General features: G+C 27.7%; 1 protein-coding gene across 2 annotated transcripts in view; it reads right to left on the bottom strand.

Annotated features, from left to right (window-relative positions):
* Window positions 1-1,731: 1,731 nt before the first annotated feature.
* The window catches only part of LOC107450095 (uncharacterized), a 169,884-nt gene continuing 151,739 nt past the window's right edge, over window positions 1,732-19,876 (bottom strand). For both annotated transcript variants that reach the window (XM_043042126.3, XM_016065818.5), the window contains 8 exons: window positions 15,020-15,182; window positions 12,902-13,021; window positions 12,204-12,278; window positions 12,049-12,118; window positions 8,793-8,905; window positions 7,185-7,293; window positions 2,359-5,150; window positions 1,732-2,278 (listed from right to left, as the gene is read on the bottom strand). In XM_043042126.3, coding sequence (XP_042898060.2) covers window positions 2,204-2,278; window positions 2,359-5,150; window positions 7,185-7,293; window positions 8,793-8,905; window positions 12,049-12,118; window positions 12,204-12,278; window positions 12,902-13,021; window positions 15,020-15,182 — 3,517 coding nt within the window. In that variant the 3' untranslated portion in view covers window positions 1,732-2,203. The remainder of the gene's footprint in view (window positions 2,279-2,358; window positions 5,151-7,184; window positions 7,294-8,792; window positions 8,906-12,048; window positions 12,119-12,203; window positions 12,279-12,901; window positions 13,022-15,019; window positions 15,183-19,876) is intronic.

The raw sequence follows: 19,876 nt of genomic DNA, 5'->3' as shown, positions 1-19,876 counted from the left end.
GAGGAAAAAAAAGATACATGGTTTTGTTTTTCTTGTTAAACTTAAAGATATCTTTATTTGTGTTTTTTTTTATTTATTTAATATTTGCCATTGCATAAAGAAGGAAAAAATTAACATTTTCAAAACTATGCAGGGGAAAAAAATATTTTAAACCAATCACAAATAGCCGAAATATTGTTGTACAAAATATCATTAGAGAGAATTTTACATAATAAAACCATGGGATTAAAAATGCATTCCTGTAGTATATTATGCCAGTACAATATGTCTTAGCGAATACTAGAAAATTCGTTAATGGATTATTGAAAGTTATTGATGTAATAGAAAAATTTAGCTTAGAAATTAACTTACATAAGTATTTAAAACCTTTTTAACACAGAACAATGTTTTAAAACATGGTAAAAAAAAATTTTGTACACTTCTTCAAACCAGACTATTTAAATTCCTTTTTATGGATGGTGAAGATTTTTTCATCTAATTGGTTTGTTTTTCCTACAGGAATTGCTTTGAATTCATTTAATTATATCCAAAGACAAAAAGCAAGGAAATATTGAAATGTAAAAAATTGTATTTTGTACACTTAGTGTTGGCACTGGTTAACTACTTTAATGAAAAAAATATATATTACCTTTTGCTAATTTTGTGTTTTAAAGTTAGTGCCTTTTGTTTACTAAAAAATTGCAAAGTTAATTAGTGAAAATATTAGTTTTACTAAATCCTACATTACTCTTTCCAAAATGCATACAGCTACGCTTTTAAGAAAACAATTTATTCGATATTTTAAGTTAATTGGCAAATATTAATGTCAATAATTTAAGGTTTTTGAACTCAGAACAATCTGCTTGATAAAAAATTTTAAGGCAATTGTGTAATGGCTATTCAAAGCATAGAAAAACAATACACATTTTCTATTAAAAATATATTTAAATTTGATTTCAAATTTTACACAACTTACTAACTGTTGTTGTAAACTAATTGGTTATTTTATGTAGAAATGTTTGAAACCGAATGTTATTCTTATTTTCCAGTTTTAAACTTTTTAAATCGAAACTAAGGCATGTTAAAACACTTTTTGTATCATAAGTTATTCTAGATAAATAGTTTGTAATTTACACAAATTTTTAAGCTTGTTTTTTTAATGTTATTGTATTGAGAAATAATTAAGGCAATTCCATACGCTTAAATATTGATTACAACCTTGAAAGAAACTTTTCACCAATATTAATGAAATGGATTGATAGTTTACTTCAGAAGAGGGGTAGCTTTGAATTTCATGTTCACCTAAAATTTTTAACAGATGCAAGATGATTTTTTCTTTTGCATAACACAATCAGTAACACTAAAAATTTTATCTTCAGGCATCAAGTGGAAATTTTTTTTACCACGAGTTGATTTTTACTAAAAGACAAAATTCTCAAAAATAGGCATACCTCCTTTTTGAAGAAAATTTTTCAAGTGTTAAATACAAGATCACAATTTGCAGTAAAAAAAATTTTTTTTTTAGTTTTTACTATATTATTATATAAAAATAACACTCCTTTGTTTAGTGAACTTCAAAAAAAAACTTTTTTTGTAAATTTAAGAATATTTTAAAATTATTAGCATGGCAGAGATATGCAGCTTCCCAAATCTTCGCAATACAATCAATTCTTTGACAAAATGCGAGTAACTTAGATATGAAATTATCATACAACATACTAGTATATAAAATCACAAATAAATTTAGTCTACTGAATTCATAGAATACTTTAATTGTTACATTCTTTCAAAAGCATATTGTTCCATATCAAAATTGGCTTTATAATTTCTTAGTATATAAAGGAAATTTTTTCATTTAATTCACAAATATTTTACTTATAAGCTTTACAAATTTCATATCACATATAAAACTACTCATAATGCACTTTTCAAGATTTGTTTTCAACTTTTTCTATTTTACTACAAAACATTAAGCACTCTAAATCAACTTACAGGTTAGGCCTTTGTACAGACACAAAAAAAGACTAAAAGAAATGCAATCTAACATTAAAATGATAAAACACAGTATGCAATTTAGTTATTTTTACAAATACATCATGTACATATATGTGGTATTAAATTGCAAAAGAATGTATAACGAGCAAAAGCTGCAATCACATTATGCAACTGTACACTTATACATAATAAATCTTGAAGCAATTTCAGCTAGTTATGAAACATCTATTTACGTCATTTGCAGCTTTTGAAAGTTATTAACCATATCCCATACTTTTGATGAGCGTGATGGTTTATTGGAAGCCTATGGAGAAAAATCATTCAATTACTAACATGATAAAATGTCTTAAGTTTGAAAGGATCTCAAATAAAATTTTTACTTACATCCATGAATGAATTAGGAGACCCTCCTAAAAGAAGCCTCTCTCGTTGTTCTCGAAGTTCTCTTCGCTGTTGTGCAAGCTGTAACCATGATGGTGCATGTGCCTCTTTTCCATTTAAAATTTCCTGGTTTTCTTTGACTGTCCCTAAATTTGGTAAGTTTCCATTTACAGAACCAGTTGAGGGTGGTACAGGACTCAAACTTGTTTTTTCTTCTTTAGTTGGCTGAGGAGAATGATCAGCATTCAACTCATTAAGAGAGCTTTTTATCACATCCGGTGGTAAGCTTACGGGTAAGTCAGGAACATTTGCTACTCTCTGTCTTGGATGTGAAGTTTCTTTCGCTGTTGGTGTATCTAATGTGAGTTTTGTAGGAGATTCCCTGCGGATTAAATTTATTTCCTTTAATGGAGAAACTGATCGAGCTATGACTTTTTCTTTTTCAGAAAATGACTTTGATTTTTTCTTTAAGTCATGCTTAATATTAGCTTTTGTAGTTTCAGAAATTTTAATAACAGTACTAGTATGTGACACACTTATCACTTCTTTATTATCCCCTTTTTTCTCAGATTGAACTGAGTCTTCTGAAGATACAACAGAGACAGGCTTCTCCTCAATATCATTCACTTTATCACAGTGCTTCTGTTTTATTGAACGTCGAGCAAACACGCGTAGCAATTCTGGCTCTGGTTCATCAGACGAAATTGGAGCTTCTTTTTGAACTCTAGTATCACTCTTAGTGTTGAGAGATTCATGCTCATTATTTAAATGAAGCTCTCTTTGCTCATTTCCAGCTAAAACTTGTGAGTCATTTTGTTGGTTATTTTTCTCAGATGTTACTGATGAGCAACTCTCATCTACAATATGGGATGTTGAATAGTTAGCAGCTGGCTGAATTTTAACTTCCCATTTTGCATTTTCTGGAATTAATTTTTCTTGTTTATCAATTTTCGCATTCTTTTCTTTTAATTTTGGAGATTGGAGTTTTTCATCTTTTATGATATTTTTATTAAATGAACTTTTACGTTCTTTATTAGACCCAGGTTTGTTTGCTATTTCTTTTACATCTTGAGTTGGAGCTGATTTATGTATTCTAATTTGAACAGGATACTGCACTTTTTCAGGTTTCGATGGTTTTTTGTCAACTGTAGCTTCCTTTTTATCTGATGTAATAACACCAGAAAAAGAGTGTCTGCTGTTTGATTTATCTACCTCTTTATTTTTTGTGCTTAGTTTTCTATCTGATAGCTTTCTTTCTACTGTTACATTTGAAGTCTTCTTTTCTTTATCTGTATTAGTTTCTTTACCTGAAAATGTAATTGGCTGATATTTCCGTTCTTTCATTCTTTGACTAAAAGGAACTATTTCAACTGAAACACGTTTTTGAGAATTTATATTTTGAACGCTGGTTGGGTTATTAGAACCTTCAGACAAAAATGACTTCTGTTTGTTTGTTTCTTTTTCTTTTGTGACTACTCTTTTACTTACATCAGATTTTATGAGAGGAGCAGGTTTTTGATATTCTTCCACAGGCTGCTTTATATTTTTACCTTGTGGTGCAATCGTATGTTTGGCAGCTTGTTTTGAGTTAACTGAAATTGTTATTTTATCCTCGTTCATTTTACTGTCACACAATGTTGATGAGGAACTAACTGTAACATCAGTCTTTGATGATGAAAAACCTACAGAACTAACCCAAGGTTCATTACTTTCTTTCTTCATAATATCATTGTCCAAAGTTGTACATTGAATGAAAACTTCATTCTTTTCTTCAACTGCAGCGTAATTGTGAGCTTCAGTGACTAGCATATCTTTGAGATCATTATGAGTAGATGCATGATGAGAAACAAATATACCACCTTCTTCAGCTCCCAAAGATAAAGTTTTGCTGCTCATAATACTCTCTTCCTCAAAAAATGTAGAAGAAGTTAAAGTACCCTCTTTTTCAAATAAGTTTTCTTTGGTGATTAAATCTGAATCACCTGTAAAGTCTTTCTTTACAGGTTTTAGTACAAACTCACAATCTATATTAAGCTTGCTATCTTCTGGAATTCCAGGTATAGAACAAGGATTATCTTTAAAAACAGTTGTAAGCAATGATTCATTTGCTTTATCAGTGCATGCATTCGAGAGACTAATTTGTTTAATTATATCGCGGATTGGATCGATATTGTTAATTTCATCTAGCTTTTCATCAATTTTCACATTTTGAATGTGTTGCCCAACATTATTTGCACTTCTATCAAAATTGGCTCCACTTTCATCAGTTACTTTTGAAGATTCTGACCGTTCAATACTTCTTACTAGAGATGAGACTTTAATGGGCTCTTCTGTGTGATTCTGAAGTGCATCATGCAAATTTATCGGACTTAAATTATCACTTTTAACAAAAGTATTTTTCAAAATCTCACTTCCGAAAACTGAGGAAGTATTTTCATACTTTACTTCACGATAAATGAATTCATTTTGTTCAATGAAATTTTGCTGTAAATTATTTAGTTTGAATTTTTCTTTAGAATCTTCCCCTATTATTTCATTTTGCCTAGAAATGTCAAGTTGTTCTGAGGTAATTAGATTTGTTTTATCACTTTTCATTACTTTTTCTTCTTGGAAAAAATTAGATTCATAATCCTTATTTCTTTTAATAATATTCACATTGCTTTCAGATGAAGTTTTATCTTGAATCAGAGCTGAAGTGAAATCTGCCATTTCACTGCAAGAAAAAGATGTGTGCATGACTTTTTTCTCAGACATCTGCATAGACACATTTTCTTTTTCAATCGAAGCATTTGACTCTGAAAAATAAAACCTCATATGTACAATTTTGAAATAAATCAGAGGTTAAAAGTTATATTATTCTTTAAATTATATTGTTTGCAATAAAAAATTGTAGTAAATATTATCACTATAAAACCTCATACAATGGCGCATTTAAAAAAAAAAACTCCATTACAACAAGTTTCCAAGTCGTCATCAAAATGCTAATATTAAAATAACAAAAAAGTTTTGTTTATAACGAGGTTAAAATTACTTTCAATATTGTAAAAAAAATTTCTGTTATAGGAATTACATTTTTCTGCTCTTTAAGTGTGCAGTATTAGTGTGCAGTTTAAGTGCAGTTAGTGCAGTTTAAGTGTGCAAAAAAGGAAAATGGAAGAAATTTTTATTTCTGATGTCAATACAGAAAAGAAAAAAAAATCATTTCATTTTTTTGTTTATAAAGTTATGTATGAATGACCATCAGCACAGTTATTTTCTTTCTTACAAAATAAATTTTGCTATTTTTAAGAATCCTGTCAAACACTTCAAAAGAATGAGCCGTTTGTTGACTACATGTCTACAAAACCCTATTGTTGTTCCATACTCTAAAATATAGTATAAAAAACTTATGGGAGAGTTAAAAAATAAAACTTAATGCTAAGATGTAACTTTTTGTTTTACATACATCAATCTGTCTATATAAAGTCAAGAATAATGTAAACAATGAGCATACATAAAATCAAGAATAAAAGATAATGATATTGTTAAACTTTAAATTCTTTTTCTATTTTATTTGATTACATTACTTTTTTAACTATGAACTATAAATAAATGTTAATTATAAATAAAGTTAACTTCATTACTAAATTTGTACTTAAAAATATTTTCATCGGCTATGATAAAGTACTCTGCTTGATCAGAATAAAAAATAGTTTCTCAAAATCAAACATAAATCAACCTCAAAAGCGTTTGTTCTATAATGAACGGATTTTTAAGTAAAAAGTTGTGATCGTCCTCACTCGAGGGGCTAAACTAAGCTTAATAGTTATTATTAATAAGATTATGAAATCTGACACAAAAACATAAATTTTAAAAATTCTTTCAATGGTAGTTCAGATGGGAGGACAATTAATCATTTTTATATTATGTGATAAATCTAAATGTTGATTATATGAATACAAAAGAAACATATATAGTCTAGAAAGATTAAAACTAGAAAATATACATGAATGTAAAAATATTTTGAAGTGAAAGAAAATATATATATATGGGTTGATGTAATGACTTGCTCTTAATATATTTTTAGAATTTTTATCAAGAATGAAATTAAAATTATAGGCTTACATAAGTTTGAAAAATTATTTAAATCAAACAAATAACTGATGAGGAATTCTGGATTGAAAAAATTAAAATGAATTTGATTTGACGAATGAAACTTCAAAGTGTTTCTTATAATTTCTTATAGTGTTTTCCTAATTTTACCCAACAATAAAGCATGATGTTTTTAACTCACCTTAGTCAATATTGATACATTAGATATTAATAGCATATCAATCCTTGTTAACACAAAATAATAATTAATAAATAAAAAAGTATTTAATGTAATTTTGACTTTATTTTTGAAATTTGTACTACAATTACATACATAGCTTATAGGATTTGACTATTTCCCAGTGTCCCATTCCCTATTCCTACATCTGTTAAAAAATATTACATCTCAGTAACAGTATAGGTAAGTTTTTCTTTCAACTTGTGTTCCTGGAAAAAAATTTAGCACTGCAACTCTGTTTATATCTCCATGTCATTTTATCTATTCTGTCACAAGAAGTATTTGTTGTCAATTTAGATGTGTAGTCAGTTGAATAAATGATGCATTTTTAAAATGGATTAATACAGATGTCAATATGCTTGACAGAATTTGAAAAAATATCCAGCCAACTCAAAATATAAAGTTTGATTAAATTTAAAACAAAGATAAGCTTTGATAACTCTTTTAAAGAAAATTGAGTAATTTTATTACATCTACTAGAATCATAATTATGTAACCATTTTCTTTCAAATTAGTATACCTTGTATCTTTCGCACAACTTCAAATGTTTCAACCTTCTGAAGAAGTCTACTGCTATCTTCTACAACTTCTGGAGTTGAGGGTAAAGTATTCAGTTTGGCAGCAGCAATCTAGATAATTATTTTATATTTATTATAATTATTATCAATTCACACTTTACAGGCACTTACATTAATACTCCATAGCAAGCAATTTGTTGTGATAAAAGTTTTTTACGTGAAACATAACTGACTAGTACAAGAATAGATAGCTTTATATATTGTTATTAAGGTTGAGCATGTTAAATTTCTCTATTGCTTTTTCTTTACCAACTGTAATTGGTGTTAATTATGCGGAAAAAAATGCTTGAAAAAATTAAACGCAACTTATTTCTCTGTTTAATTTTTGACAGCTTAAATTGTAATGCAGTTGTTGATTGCTTAATTAAACTCTTATATATCCATATTAAGTACTAATTTCTAAAACTTCTAAAATCATTCGGGTAAAATTAATTTCTGTTTTCCACTTGAGATTATGTTTTCCGTTTTTTGCTAGATTTATTTTAACCGAAGGGGCATAAAGGCACCATTTCAATAAATATTTTTGTTATTGACGCTAAGATGTATATTTTCACCAATTTTATTTTTCTGCCATTCTTTAATTGGAGTAAACACTTTCTGTTGAGAAATTTTTAAAACACCCAAGTTTCTTAACTTGTTTTTTAAAAAAATACCATTACCATTTATGCACTATTACCATTATTACTTACCATACACTATTTCATTTCTTAAATAAAGTACATATTTTTCATGCATGAGACTTTTTTGTATCTTAATAAATGTCATTTAAGCATATTTCAATGAAAATAATACCACATTTTATGAAATTCCTATGCTTCAGCTAAAATGGGAAGGGACAGTGGTTTGCATATGTAGGTACTATTGATCTCATATTTTAATTTTTTTAAATAATTTTTTCCAGTTTATAAATTGATAGCTAAAAATGAAATAAACATTTTAGTCACTTAAATTCATCATTAAACTTTTGTAAATGGTAGAAATGCTTGATTTTGAATTAGTATTTTTTATCTACTTTTTCTACAGTATTTTGTACATTGTATTTAATTTTTATGACTTACTTGCTAACTACTGATGAAAATTCTAAATAAGAACTCAAAAGGTTTATAGAATAGTTAGCTCAACATAAAAAATTATATAAATTGTAGATTTAAAAAAATATTAGAAAACATTTGGTAGCAGAAGTGTTATATGTATTAGATGGTTAATTTTATACTAATTAGATGGTTAATTTTATACCTATTGCTTAGGCAGTGTTTAGTGGAATTGCGTTGAATTTAATATAGGATCTAAAGACACAAAGTCTAAAAGAGGACATGCTCTGCGTTAAACAACAATAACTTCTCCATTTAAAAAAATAGGACAATTTGTTGGAAAAAACTGTCCAATAATCTGTATTTTGAGTAAAGGGCTAAGAATTTAAACAAAGATAAATTTAAAAAAAATTCATGTATGAACATATAGTAAATTTCTGATTATTCACTTTGGAATAAACAACACTTAAATCAGACATATAAGCTTTTAATTTTTAAAAAATTATGTTTATTACTTACTTGATTCATTCTACGACGAGGTAATCCATATGTTCTTTTTGGTTTGATGGCAATTTTGTGATGAGCAGCATTATGATTCAAGGGTACAGACTGGTTTACATCCATATCTACATCTTAAATTACAGGACACACATTAAATTCAAACATAGACATGAAAAATTTCATTACTATAAACATATTTTATAGTAGAAGAATGTTTATTTATACTTTAAAAACACTGTTCGGTAATTTATGGTGTTAAACATAAAAGACTGGGGATGGGATGGGAATCTTCAAAAAACTCATTGCATTGTGTAAGAGTTTATAAATAACTGTACTTGGAGTAAGCATTTTTTAAACATGACCTGATAAAAGCAAACTATTTTATATTACAGAATCAGTGACTTAAAAACTACAGGTTTTTAATATCTGTATTTTATTAATTCCCTCAAAAAGCTAAATATTTTATTAGCTTAGTTTTTATCAAGCTTATTTTTTGTTAATAAAAATTTTTTTCTTGGAAATATTTGAAAAAAAAATTCTTGCTTGTTATTATTATTTTTTTTTCTTACTTCAAAAATTGTCCTTGTAAGCACTTATCAAGTTTACTTTAATCATTACTAGAAAAGTAATTAAAATATATTTAGCTATTTTAATTTTATAAAAATCTTTATTACATTACCCATACAATACCAAATTATTTCTAGTTTAATTTAAAGTACTTGATTTTATGTTTGACAACCCTAGATAGAGGCCTCATTTGGTTTGGCCCCAAACACCTATTTATGCCATTGTTAATAATATGAATGGAATGTGAACAATAACAAGCTTCCTAAAACTAGAAGAAATTTAGAAAATTTCCTGTGTATCCCTCTGCGTATGTAATGGCTACAAGGGGATATGTGAACAGGCTTATTTTCCTAGGAAGTTTTATTATTGTGATTTGTGTTCAAATTTACCTGTAATTTTACCATTCATAAAAGTTTCCTGTATATATAAATTCTAACTGGTTGTGAGCTTAAAGCAAATTGAAGAAAAGTAATAACACAACACAAAGTGTAAGGTTTGCCATGTTTCAAGTGTTATCCCATATTTAGCTATATTTGTTTGCGATGCGTTTTATTACAAACGCTACAAATATAATAATTTTGGATCGCATGCTTTTTCAAGCTTAGGTGTAAAAATCAACTTGAAGTAGTAACCCAGAAGTCTTACAGCAAATTTTTAAGCCATTTCAGCGTAGCTTTACACTGTCAACCATCCATAGCTCAGAGCATATGTAGATAAGAATATAAAGAGAAAAAATGTGGGACAATGCAAAGTCAGTTTTCTACATTCCATTGTTAAGATAACTGATGCTAAATATACATAAAAAAACTAAAAACAAAAATTTTTATTTTTACGAAAATTTTTAAATACACTGTCTGACAATTGCTAAGAAACAGCCATATTTTTCAGAAAAATTAATAATCGACGTTAATAGATGAAATGAAATTAAGTCCATGTTTAGTAGAGACAATGTGCAGCCACGAAAAATGGGTCTTTTTGCCAGAATGAAACAGATATGAGTTCCTCAGTAAAATGTGATTACCTTGGACACTAATACACATTTTGCATGGGTTATTCATTCTGTCCACTTGACTATCGACGAGTCCTTGGGGGATATTGTCCCACTCCTCTCTCAAGGTGGTTTTCAGCTCTTACACCATTTGGAGAGGGTGTGTTCTTTGTGAAACAAGTCTACCAAAGGCATCCCAGACACGCTCTATAGAATTTAGGTCCAGGGTACACTGGCCATGGTATACGAACAACATCTTCACTTTCTAATTTATCTAAACATCTGCGCTCATATGTATCTGCACATCATCGTCCATTAATGGAAAATCTGGACCTACCACACACTAAAAAGATGAACATGATCCAGACAAATCTCTCTGCAATACTGCTGTGATGTAACGCTATCTTGCTTTAAAATGTGAAGCGGTATTCTGCCATTCTACAAGGTACCTGCACACACTAGCACGCTTGGTCATACTGATCACCCTCATGAACATTCTGTTGCACATAACATGTTTTCTCTCTCCACACTAACTGAAGCACAAATCACAGTGAAACAGGATTTATAGGAGAACACCACTCAGGACCACTGTTGGTGACCCCAATCAATACGTTTCTTACATCAACATAATCTTTTTTAACGATTGCTTTGTTGCAGTGGGATGCATCAAAAAGTCTTCTATGCATACAAACTATTTTGATTTATTGCCTTGAGATAGTTCTGGCAGAAACATGCATACCGGTTGTGGTTGCAAGGTCTGCAGCTACCTGCTTAGGTGTGAAATTTTTTCTTCTTTTCACCACTAGGGATACACATTGACTAACCTGAGGTGTGTTATTCCTATCAGAACCACTGGCATGCTATTGCATAATATTTCCATCCTCAGCGGCATTTTTTAATTGCGAGATTACACTTTTTGACATACCCATTACTGTGGCCCCAGGGACAAAATTTTGACCAGCTTCCTTTATCAAACTGCTCGTCTACGACTGTAAGCACTCAAATTATGCCTTACTGCTATTTTGCATTTAATTATTGTAACGCCACACTGAATTTTGCAAAAATAAAACAAACTTTTGAAGGAATGAAAAGCTTGTGTGCACTGCCTTCCATATAGATAACGAGTCCTGCTCTATTACGCCCTCTTCACTTGATTTTACTGTTATTGACTACCAGGCACACTACTTTGCATAAATCAGTTGTTCCTTGGCAATTGTCAAGCAGTGTACAAAATTGTGGAAGTCTGATAAAAAGAAAACACCAATTATTCTATGAATGATACATTTAAATGTACTTAGTTGGCGATTTTTTTTTAACAGTTGCTAATTCATATACAATTTGTATGCCGATTTTAGCTTTAAAAATTTTTTATAACTTCATAGAGAAATAAAAAATTAAACTTTATTTTATAATATCTTAGCACATTTCTTAAAATGGATATAAAAATATGCAAATAATATATTAATAAATGAAATAACATAAACCGAAAACATATTTCTTAAGTTATACAGAAAAATGCAAACATGGTTTAGCAAGTCTTAAAACAAAAAGGAATCAAATTCCGTATTTATATCAAACCCTTTAAAAGATGTTAAAAATTGGAACTAAATATGAGAGTAAATAAGCGTGTAATTAATAGAAACTTTTAAGAGTTTAACTTTTAAGAACTTTCAACTTTTAAGTGAAAGGTAATGTAAAGCAATAGAAATAATTTTATACCAGAATCAAAAGATCGTTTATCAATAAGAGACATCCTCGAAGAATGACCTGAAGATTGCCCAGCAGAATCCTGGTTGAGAAAATTTTGAAAATTAGAATTACATTAACAAATTACAAAGCAAGAGCAATTTTTTTTTGAGAAAGAAAAGAAATACCTCATCATTTTCAGAACTACCCATACTAATTAAACTACCAGCACTACAAGTAGTAAAGGATTTGGATGATTTTTCCTGTAATTGAAACCATATAAAAGGCTCTTAATTTTTATATAATACTTGACATGTTTATATAAATTCACTATTTATATTGACATGAACAGTAAATGCATAAAATAACATATCTACAATTTAATTTTATCATAAATGTATTTATGATTGAAATGTTTGAATTTATGATTGAAATATTTTACTGAAATATTTTTATTGTTCAAATAATGAAGAAGAATAGATATTAAAGAAAGTCATCAAATGTTCAATAAAATCATTCATAAAGGTATCAGCAATATCTTAGTTATTATTTTTTTAATTTCCTTTTTATAAGAGGATCAAATTTAGAACTTAATTAAAAACAGATATTTATTTGATTTTTTTTATGAAAATTCTGTTGCCATTCAATTAGAAGTAGAAAAACTAAATGTCATTTAAAATTTTTTTGAAAAATTTAATAATATGCTATTATATTTTGTAATAATTCTTTTTAGAAAAATAAAATTTTTAATAAATATTGGCCAAAATTTAACGAAGATTTGAGTGGACAAATATAATAGGATATCAATCCAATGCCTGTCCAAAACGCCCTGTGGATCAGGCTTTAGACTAAATTAGAATATTATAAACTTAAACATATTAATTACTTTTAAGCCTTGAGTTAGGACATCAACAGTGGTAGGACTAGTACATGGACTACGAGGCAAACCAATGTCATCATCATCATCAGAGTCCCGTCTAGCGCGAACTCTAGAAAAGAGTTCATCCTGCAGAAAAAAAAAGTGAGGGAATTTTAAGACCTTTTAACTTCAAAAATAAGTTGTGTGGCTTTATTTTAATAAACAGATAAAATATTTTATTCAAATATTATTAAAAAAATAAATAATTGCTTCTTCTCACATGAAAATTAAATCTAAAATGAACCATAGTTAAAAGCAGAACTAGTTGAGAGCAAAATAAACAAAATTTATATTTTAAAACTTATTTGAATTAAATTAGCTGAAAAAACTGAACTCATAGAGGGCCAAGGTCTACTCCACCTATCCCAGTTTTCTAAAACGTTTGTTCTGGGGTGTAGGAGCAGACGTTCTAATTGGATGGTCAGTGAAATTCAGAACCCTCAGTGATTAGTCTTCAAGCATCCATTTTATGGACCCACTGAAGGGATGAAAAGCTTAGTCAAACTTGTCAGCCAAAATAGAACCATTAACTTATGTCTCAGAAGCGGGAAGTGCTACTACCATGCTACTGGGCCTCAGCTGAAAATAAACTCTGAAAAATTCATAAGATATAAGTTTAGCTTAAAAGATGCATTTATTTTTGTGCAGAAAATTATGAAACTGTCGTTTTTATTTTTTGAAGGAAGATCAGCTTTGTGTTTTTTCTTCTCTCTTTATTTTAAGTATTTTGACATTTGAACAATATAGTCCTTAAAGGTGAGACTCATAAAACCATTTATCTACCACTAATCTAAAATCTTTTGCAGAAAGCAGAGCAGTTGGCATCCTTGCATTTAATGTGAAAAATATGTGCTCCCAATAGTTTAGTCAGGAGAATGATTGAAAAGAAATTTTATTTTTTGAGTATTTTGCCAATTTCTGAAATTGTTTAAATGATGAAAATTATTTTTACACACAATTACAGAATTTAATTATCCTAAGATTCATCTAAGAAAGATCTCATTTATTTGAGCAAAACAATTTTATTTATAATTGTTTAGTAATTTTTAATATTTTATTTATAATGATCTAAAATTTGTGTAAACAGTAATGTTTTGGGCCCCTATAATATGTCATATTATTTAAAATAGAACTAAAAAACTTCACATAGATAAAATAAAGCATTTTTTAGATATGCAATAATTATAACTAACTTAAATAAGTTTTTATTATCCCAAAAACTAAATGCCCATAAAATAAAGCATTTTTAAACTATGCATAATTTCAAATAAATTTGAAATGCTGACCAGTTCCAATTCTCAAATAATAAAATAATTTTAAAAACCACGGTTTTGCAACAAGCAAGAATGTAAGAAGCTAATAAAAATAATTAAGTTAAAAAAACAAAAGGGTAAAACAAATAAAAAAAATTCAACCAATTTAAGAGTTGCTATCCCATGTGTAATACTAAATTCTTTCAATTATTACTTTATTTAACTAATTATAAATACTAAACAGAGTTTGTGATGGTCAAGCTTATTTAGAAACATTATGACTTAGAGAGTTTAGTACCTAAAAACTTCATTTTAAAGTAGAAAACTTTTAATTACTCGGTTGATTTTTTAAGTTTTCCTGATGATAAACTATTCAGATTATTGATGTTTGCATGATAATCAAACATTATTTGTAGAAAAAATAAAACAAAATGCACACTTATTACGCAAGAATGTATTTATTTTAAAAAATATGTAATGCAATATTGTTTATTCATTAGTTTTGTTTTAATACAATTTATAAAATGATTGTCAAGGGCCCCCTGAGTGTTTGGGCACTGCCCGGATGTGCTCATGCGTAAAGACGGTACTGGGTTGTAGTAGTATGTGAAGAAACAATGGTTTGATCAAAACTTTTTTGCATTTTATGACCCTAACTCAACACAAAAATTTTTAATGCAAAAATCATAAAGGCTTTGAACTTTTTTTATTTCATGATATAAAGATTTTCATCCAATCAAGTTGTACTGTGCCATTTGCAACCTTGTAACTTATTAAATCACATACACTTTTCATCTTAATTTGATTAAAATTATAACTTTATGATACTCACTTTAAACATGTTTTTGATGGATGTTTGATGAATAGAAAGAGATGAACCATGTGTTACACTTAATGTTTCGCTACCCATAGCATTTGCATTGTTTTCAGGAGAGAAAATGCTGTCGTGGGAAACACTTAAGCCAATTTTTAGGGGTGAAGTTACTTCACATTTCCTGGAAAATTGTATAACATTCTGTTAGAGAAATTCAATAAAGATATTTGTAAAATTAGAGATGTTGACATTCAAATAGGATATTTTATTGAAGATGAAGTTGTTTTTGCAATATATGGGTTCCACTTAGTTTAAAATTTTTAATATTAAAACTATGTAAACTAGGGTGGCCACAAACATTAAGGAAAAAAAATTCCCTAATTTTTATTACATGATTATACATTTTTCAGTTTTCCCATATTCTTAAATTGTTTATTTGTATCTCGACCCGCCCTATTTAAGGGCATACGAGAGTAGATACATAAAACATCAGAAATTATATCAACAACAGTATAAAAAGAATAAAACACAAGCGACCAACAGTTAAAAACATGACTCTAAATCCAGCCAACGCATGGAAAATCACAAAGATCATAATTAAAAGAGTAAAAACAATATAAATATATTCTTAAATGTAAAATATATTACAAACTTCTTATGTTTGTCATTAAAGTTTAAAAAAAAAAAAAAACAGATTTCTTTGGAAAAAATATCGGATTTCTCTGTACTTCAAACATGAATTTATTCATCTTCCCTGACTTTTTGGGTATTTTAGTTAAATTTCTTTTTCCTTGTTCTCCCTGATTTTCCTGTTCTGTGGCCACTTTAAAACGTATCAAAAGGAAACTCATAATTTATTCATGAATAAAATTTGCTTAGATATATTTTTATTCTTCATTCATATTCATATTGACCACTCTTAGTACCTATTTATAGAATCCTGCCAAGAAAATTAAAAAAAAAGTATGCATGTTAGGAGTGTGAAGTTAATATTCAATCAGGGATACAACACAAATAGTATCGAAATCAAGCAAATCGCAACTTAGGAAACGGGACTAAAAATATCAAGATTAGTAAGATTGCCTGAGAAAATTAAGATGACTTAAACTGTGATTATTACAATTTTTTTTAAATTTATTTTTTATTTTATTTAACATGTTGAACTTATGGAGGTGTTTAAAATAATCCTAATTCAACTCCTCTCTGTTTCTTCTGACTATCAAATTGGTTTTGATGTTTTTAGTCCTGTCTTCCTGAGCAGTGATTGATTCATTAGATTTCGATATCATTTGTTTTTTGCTTAAATATTAATTGCATCTTATAATGCATGCATTCTTTTCTTACTTCACTTTTGACAAGGATTCTAAAAATATATGATAAGGCTGGCCATAACAAAGCACCCTGTGTATGAATATTTTCACATTGTCCTTTGCTAACTAAATTAAATAAAATTTTCAAAATTTCAATATATATAAATATATATATATATATATATATATATATATATATATATATATATATATATATATATATATATTACCCAATAATAATTGAAGTGTCACTTTCAGTTTTTGAATTTCTCAAGAAATACTTATAGGATTATTTTATAACTTTAAACAAGTTTAGATCGTGCAATTTCTCACACTTGTGAATAAATTTTAAAGTTTTAAGAAGTTTGAGGGACCGGCAATAAATTACGAACGGAAACAAGTATGTTTGAACACCCTATGCCGTAAAATATTGTAGTAAGCTTGTAACTTGAATCAACTACTTTGGTTGTTATTTGAAATAAATTCATGGAATTTCGTTAACTTAGCTTAAATATTTATGAAGATATGGAAATTTTGTTTATAAAAACTAAACTTTCTGTCATGTTTTTTTACTATAGCTTTAAGAAAATTGAATTAATTTAAACAAAAGATTTGGAGCTAATTTTAATTTGCAAATTATCATTATAAAATTTAAAAAAAAAATTGTTTAAAATTAAATAAAATATGAGCATTTAAAGTAGTTCTTTTATACTGTGTAAGCATGGAAAAATTGAAAAAAAAATCATAATTTTGTAGCGAATTCCATTTAGTAACTAATGGAAAAAGTTTGATTTGAATATCCTTGAAATTTTAAAGTTTTGAACAATTTTCTCTGTTTTTTGTACTTATTTTTTAAAGAAAGCTCTGAATGATAAAGAGCTTTTCACAAATTTTATTTTGTACTATTAAACAAGATTTATAAAAAATGACACCCGTATAGTGGGGATGATTCCCCATAAAATGATGTTTTCTTTCCTTTTACCATCACATTTGTTTGTAGGGACGATTATTGCAGACGTAGGGGTGCACAACCAATTTGAGTGAAGAGCAACTTGCACAGCAGGTTGAATAACAAAGTGCCGCACGCGTATTTGGACATGTTAACGGCAAATATCAAAATTTTTATCAAAACATAAGCATTCTTTTAACAGTATACCTGGAATTTATCAGTAATATTTTCAGAAAATTAAATTCATTTAATTATTAAAATTACTTTTAACTATCAAAATTCATTCAAAAATGGAAAAACTAGTACTTTTTTTTAAGGAAAAATTTCCCTTTTTTTTAAAATCAAAAATTGATGGATCCTACAAAATAAAAAAATTGAATAAAAGAAATATTTTTTTTTTCATATAGCTGAGTATACATTTTAAAATAAATTCAAACTTTAAAAAAAAAAAAATTTAAAAAAATCTTCACAGAATGAAAGTATAAAAACTAAATCAATAAATACATATTTTGATGAGTAATATAAATTCAAATTGAATATTATAATTGAAGGCAATTTTAAACAAAAACCAAAGATTAAAGTAAAACTATTATAGTACAAAATGAGATTCAATATTTATTTAGTATTATACTTCAGATATTATTTCTGTTTTTTGAATTATAAGACGTTTCATGAATTTTAAATAGGAAACGTTTTATTTTTCGCTTTTGTCCTGAAAAAAATCACTTATGTTACAAAAAATTAGAAACAATGAGCAGCTTAAAAATTCACATTTTCCTAAATTTTCATGTTGCAACTTCATTGCGTTAAAATATCGGAATACATGGCTCTAACTGCCGAAAAAAAACGGTGGAAGAATAATTTGGATTGACGATGAAATACTCCACAAAATTGTATCAAAAAGTGATGATTTAAATGCACGATTAAAAACTCGCATATCTTTAAAACATCGTAGTTGAAAAAAAACGGGATCGTATCGTCAAAATCACGTGGAAAAACATTGTAATAAATGCAAAAAAAAAAATTTTAAATTACGATGAAATTTGCACGAATAAAGCGTGACCATAAGTAATTATTTAAATGCATTATTTAAAATTCTCATGTCATAATACAATTCAGGATTTCTAAGACTACGTGGAAATGTAAAGTAATAATTACCGAAAAATAGTTGAAAAACAACATGGATTTAAGATGAAATCGATACGAACAAAGCGCGTCAAAAAGTGATTATTTAAATATGCGATTTGAAACTCGCGTGTTGTAATGATCTCTAAAAATTTGGCATTTTCAAAATCACGTGGAAAAGCGTAGCAAAAACTACCTTTTAAAAAAAGGTTTTCATTCTTAAAAAAAAAATTTTTGTTTTACGATGAAATCGACGCAAATAGAGTTAAAAAGTGCGAGATTAAAATATATAAAAAAATACACAATTTAAACCTCACAAGTTCTAATATTGTATTAAATGTATCAGAATTTTAAAAACCACGTGGAAATTTGTAAGCAAACTGGCAAAAAAAAAAAAAAAAAAAAATGAATCGAAAAATCACTTGGATTTAAAATAAAATCGGCAAAATAAAGCGAGACAAAAAGTGATTACTCGAATTCAAAATTTGCGTATCTTAATATGAAAAAGTATTGGAAAGTTATTAAAAGTATTGGATTTTCTTAAAACGATCCAAAACTAGGAAGGAATTAAGGCGGAAAAAGCGATCGAGAAGTATAGATTTATAATAAAATCTATTTAAATTGAGCTCTTTAAAAAGTGATGACTCTAAAGCAAAGAATATATAAGCGGACATTACATATTCTTACATTATATATTCTCACATTTCTTTGTCTTTGTCTAAAGTGCGATTCAAAATTTTCGACATTTTTTTATTTTTCAAAATAAATAACTATTTTGTTTAGAAGCTTTTGCTGGCCGCATGTCAACAGTCAGCGGGCTGCAGGTTGTTTTTAGTAGATAGATTATTATTGCTTGTTATTAAATTTTGTCTCATGATACAAATTGAAATTTGTGAAAAACCGCTTACCATTACCATTTACAAGCCCGAAACCTACTTAGAAAATTGCTGGAAACTTTTTAAATTTTCAAGATATTCAAATTGGATTTTTTTCATTAGTTATCAAATACGATTAACTAAAAAAAAATTTTGTTTTTAATTTTTTCCATGCCTGTGCATTACAAAATAACAAATTTAAATGCTCATATTTTGCACAATTTTAAACGAATTTTTTTTTCCAATTTAAAACTAATAATTTTGTAAATAATTAAAAATAGCTCCAAACATTTTGTTTAGTATTACTGAATATTTTTAAAGTTTTAGCAAAAAACCTAAGACAGAAAGATTAGTTTTTAATAAAAATTTTTTTTTCATATCTCCATAAATATTTAAGTTAACGAAATTCCATGAAATTATTTCAAATAATAACCAAAGTAATTGATTCAAATTACAAACTTATTACTATATTTCATGGCATAGGATGTTCCAAAATACTTGTTTTCGTTCGTAATTTATTTCCAGTTCCTCAAATCTCTGGAAGCTTTAAAATTGATTTAAGTATGAGAAATTGCATGATCTCAACTCCTTTAAAATTATAAAATAATCCTCTGAG

Source organism: Parasteatoda tepidariorum, chromosome 11 (genome assembly GCF_982258835.1).
Source record: "Parasteatoda tepidariorum strain Cologne lab strain chromosome 11, Ptep-v5.0, whole genome shotgun sequence".
Taxonomy (NCBI): domain Eukaryota; kingdom Metazoa; phylum Arthropoda; class Arachnida; order Araneae; family Theridiidae; genus Parasteatoda; species Parasteatoda tepidariorum.
The sequence above is the reverse complement of the archived record's forward strand: the minus strand, read 5'-3'. Positions and strand labels throughout refer to the sequence as shown.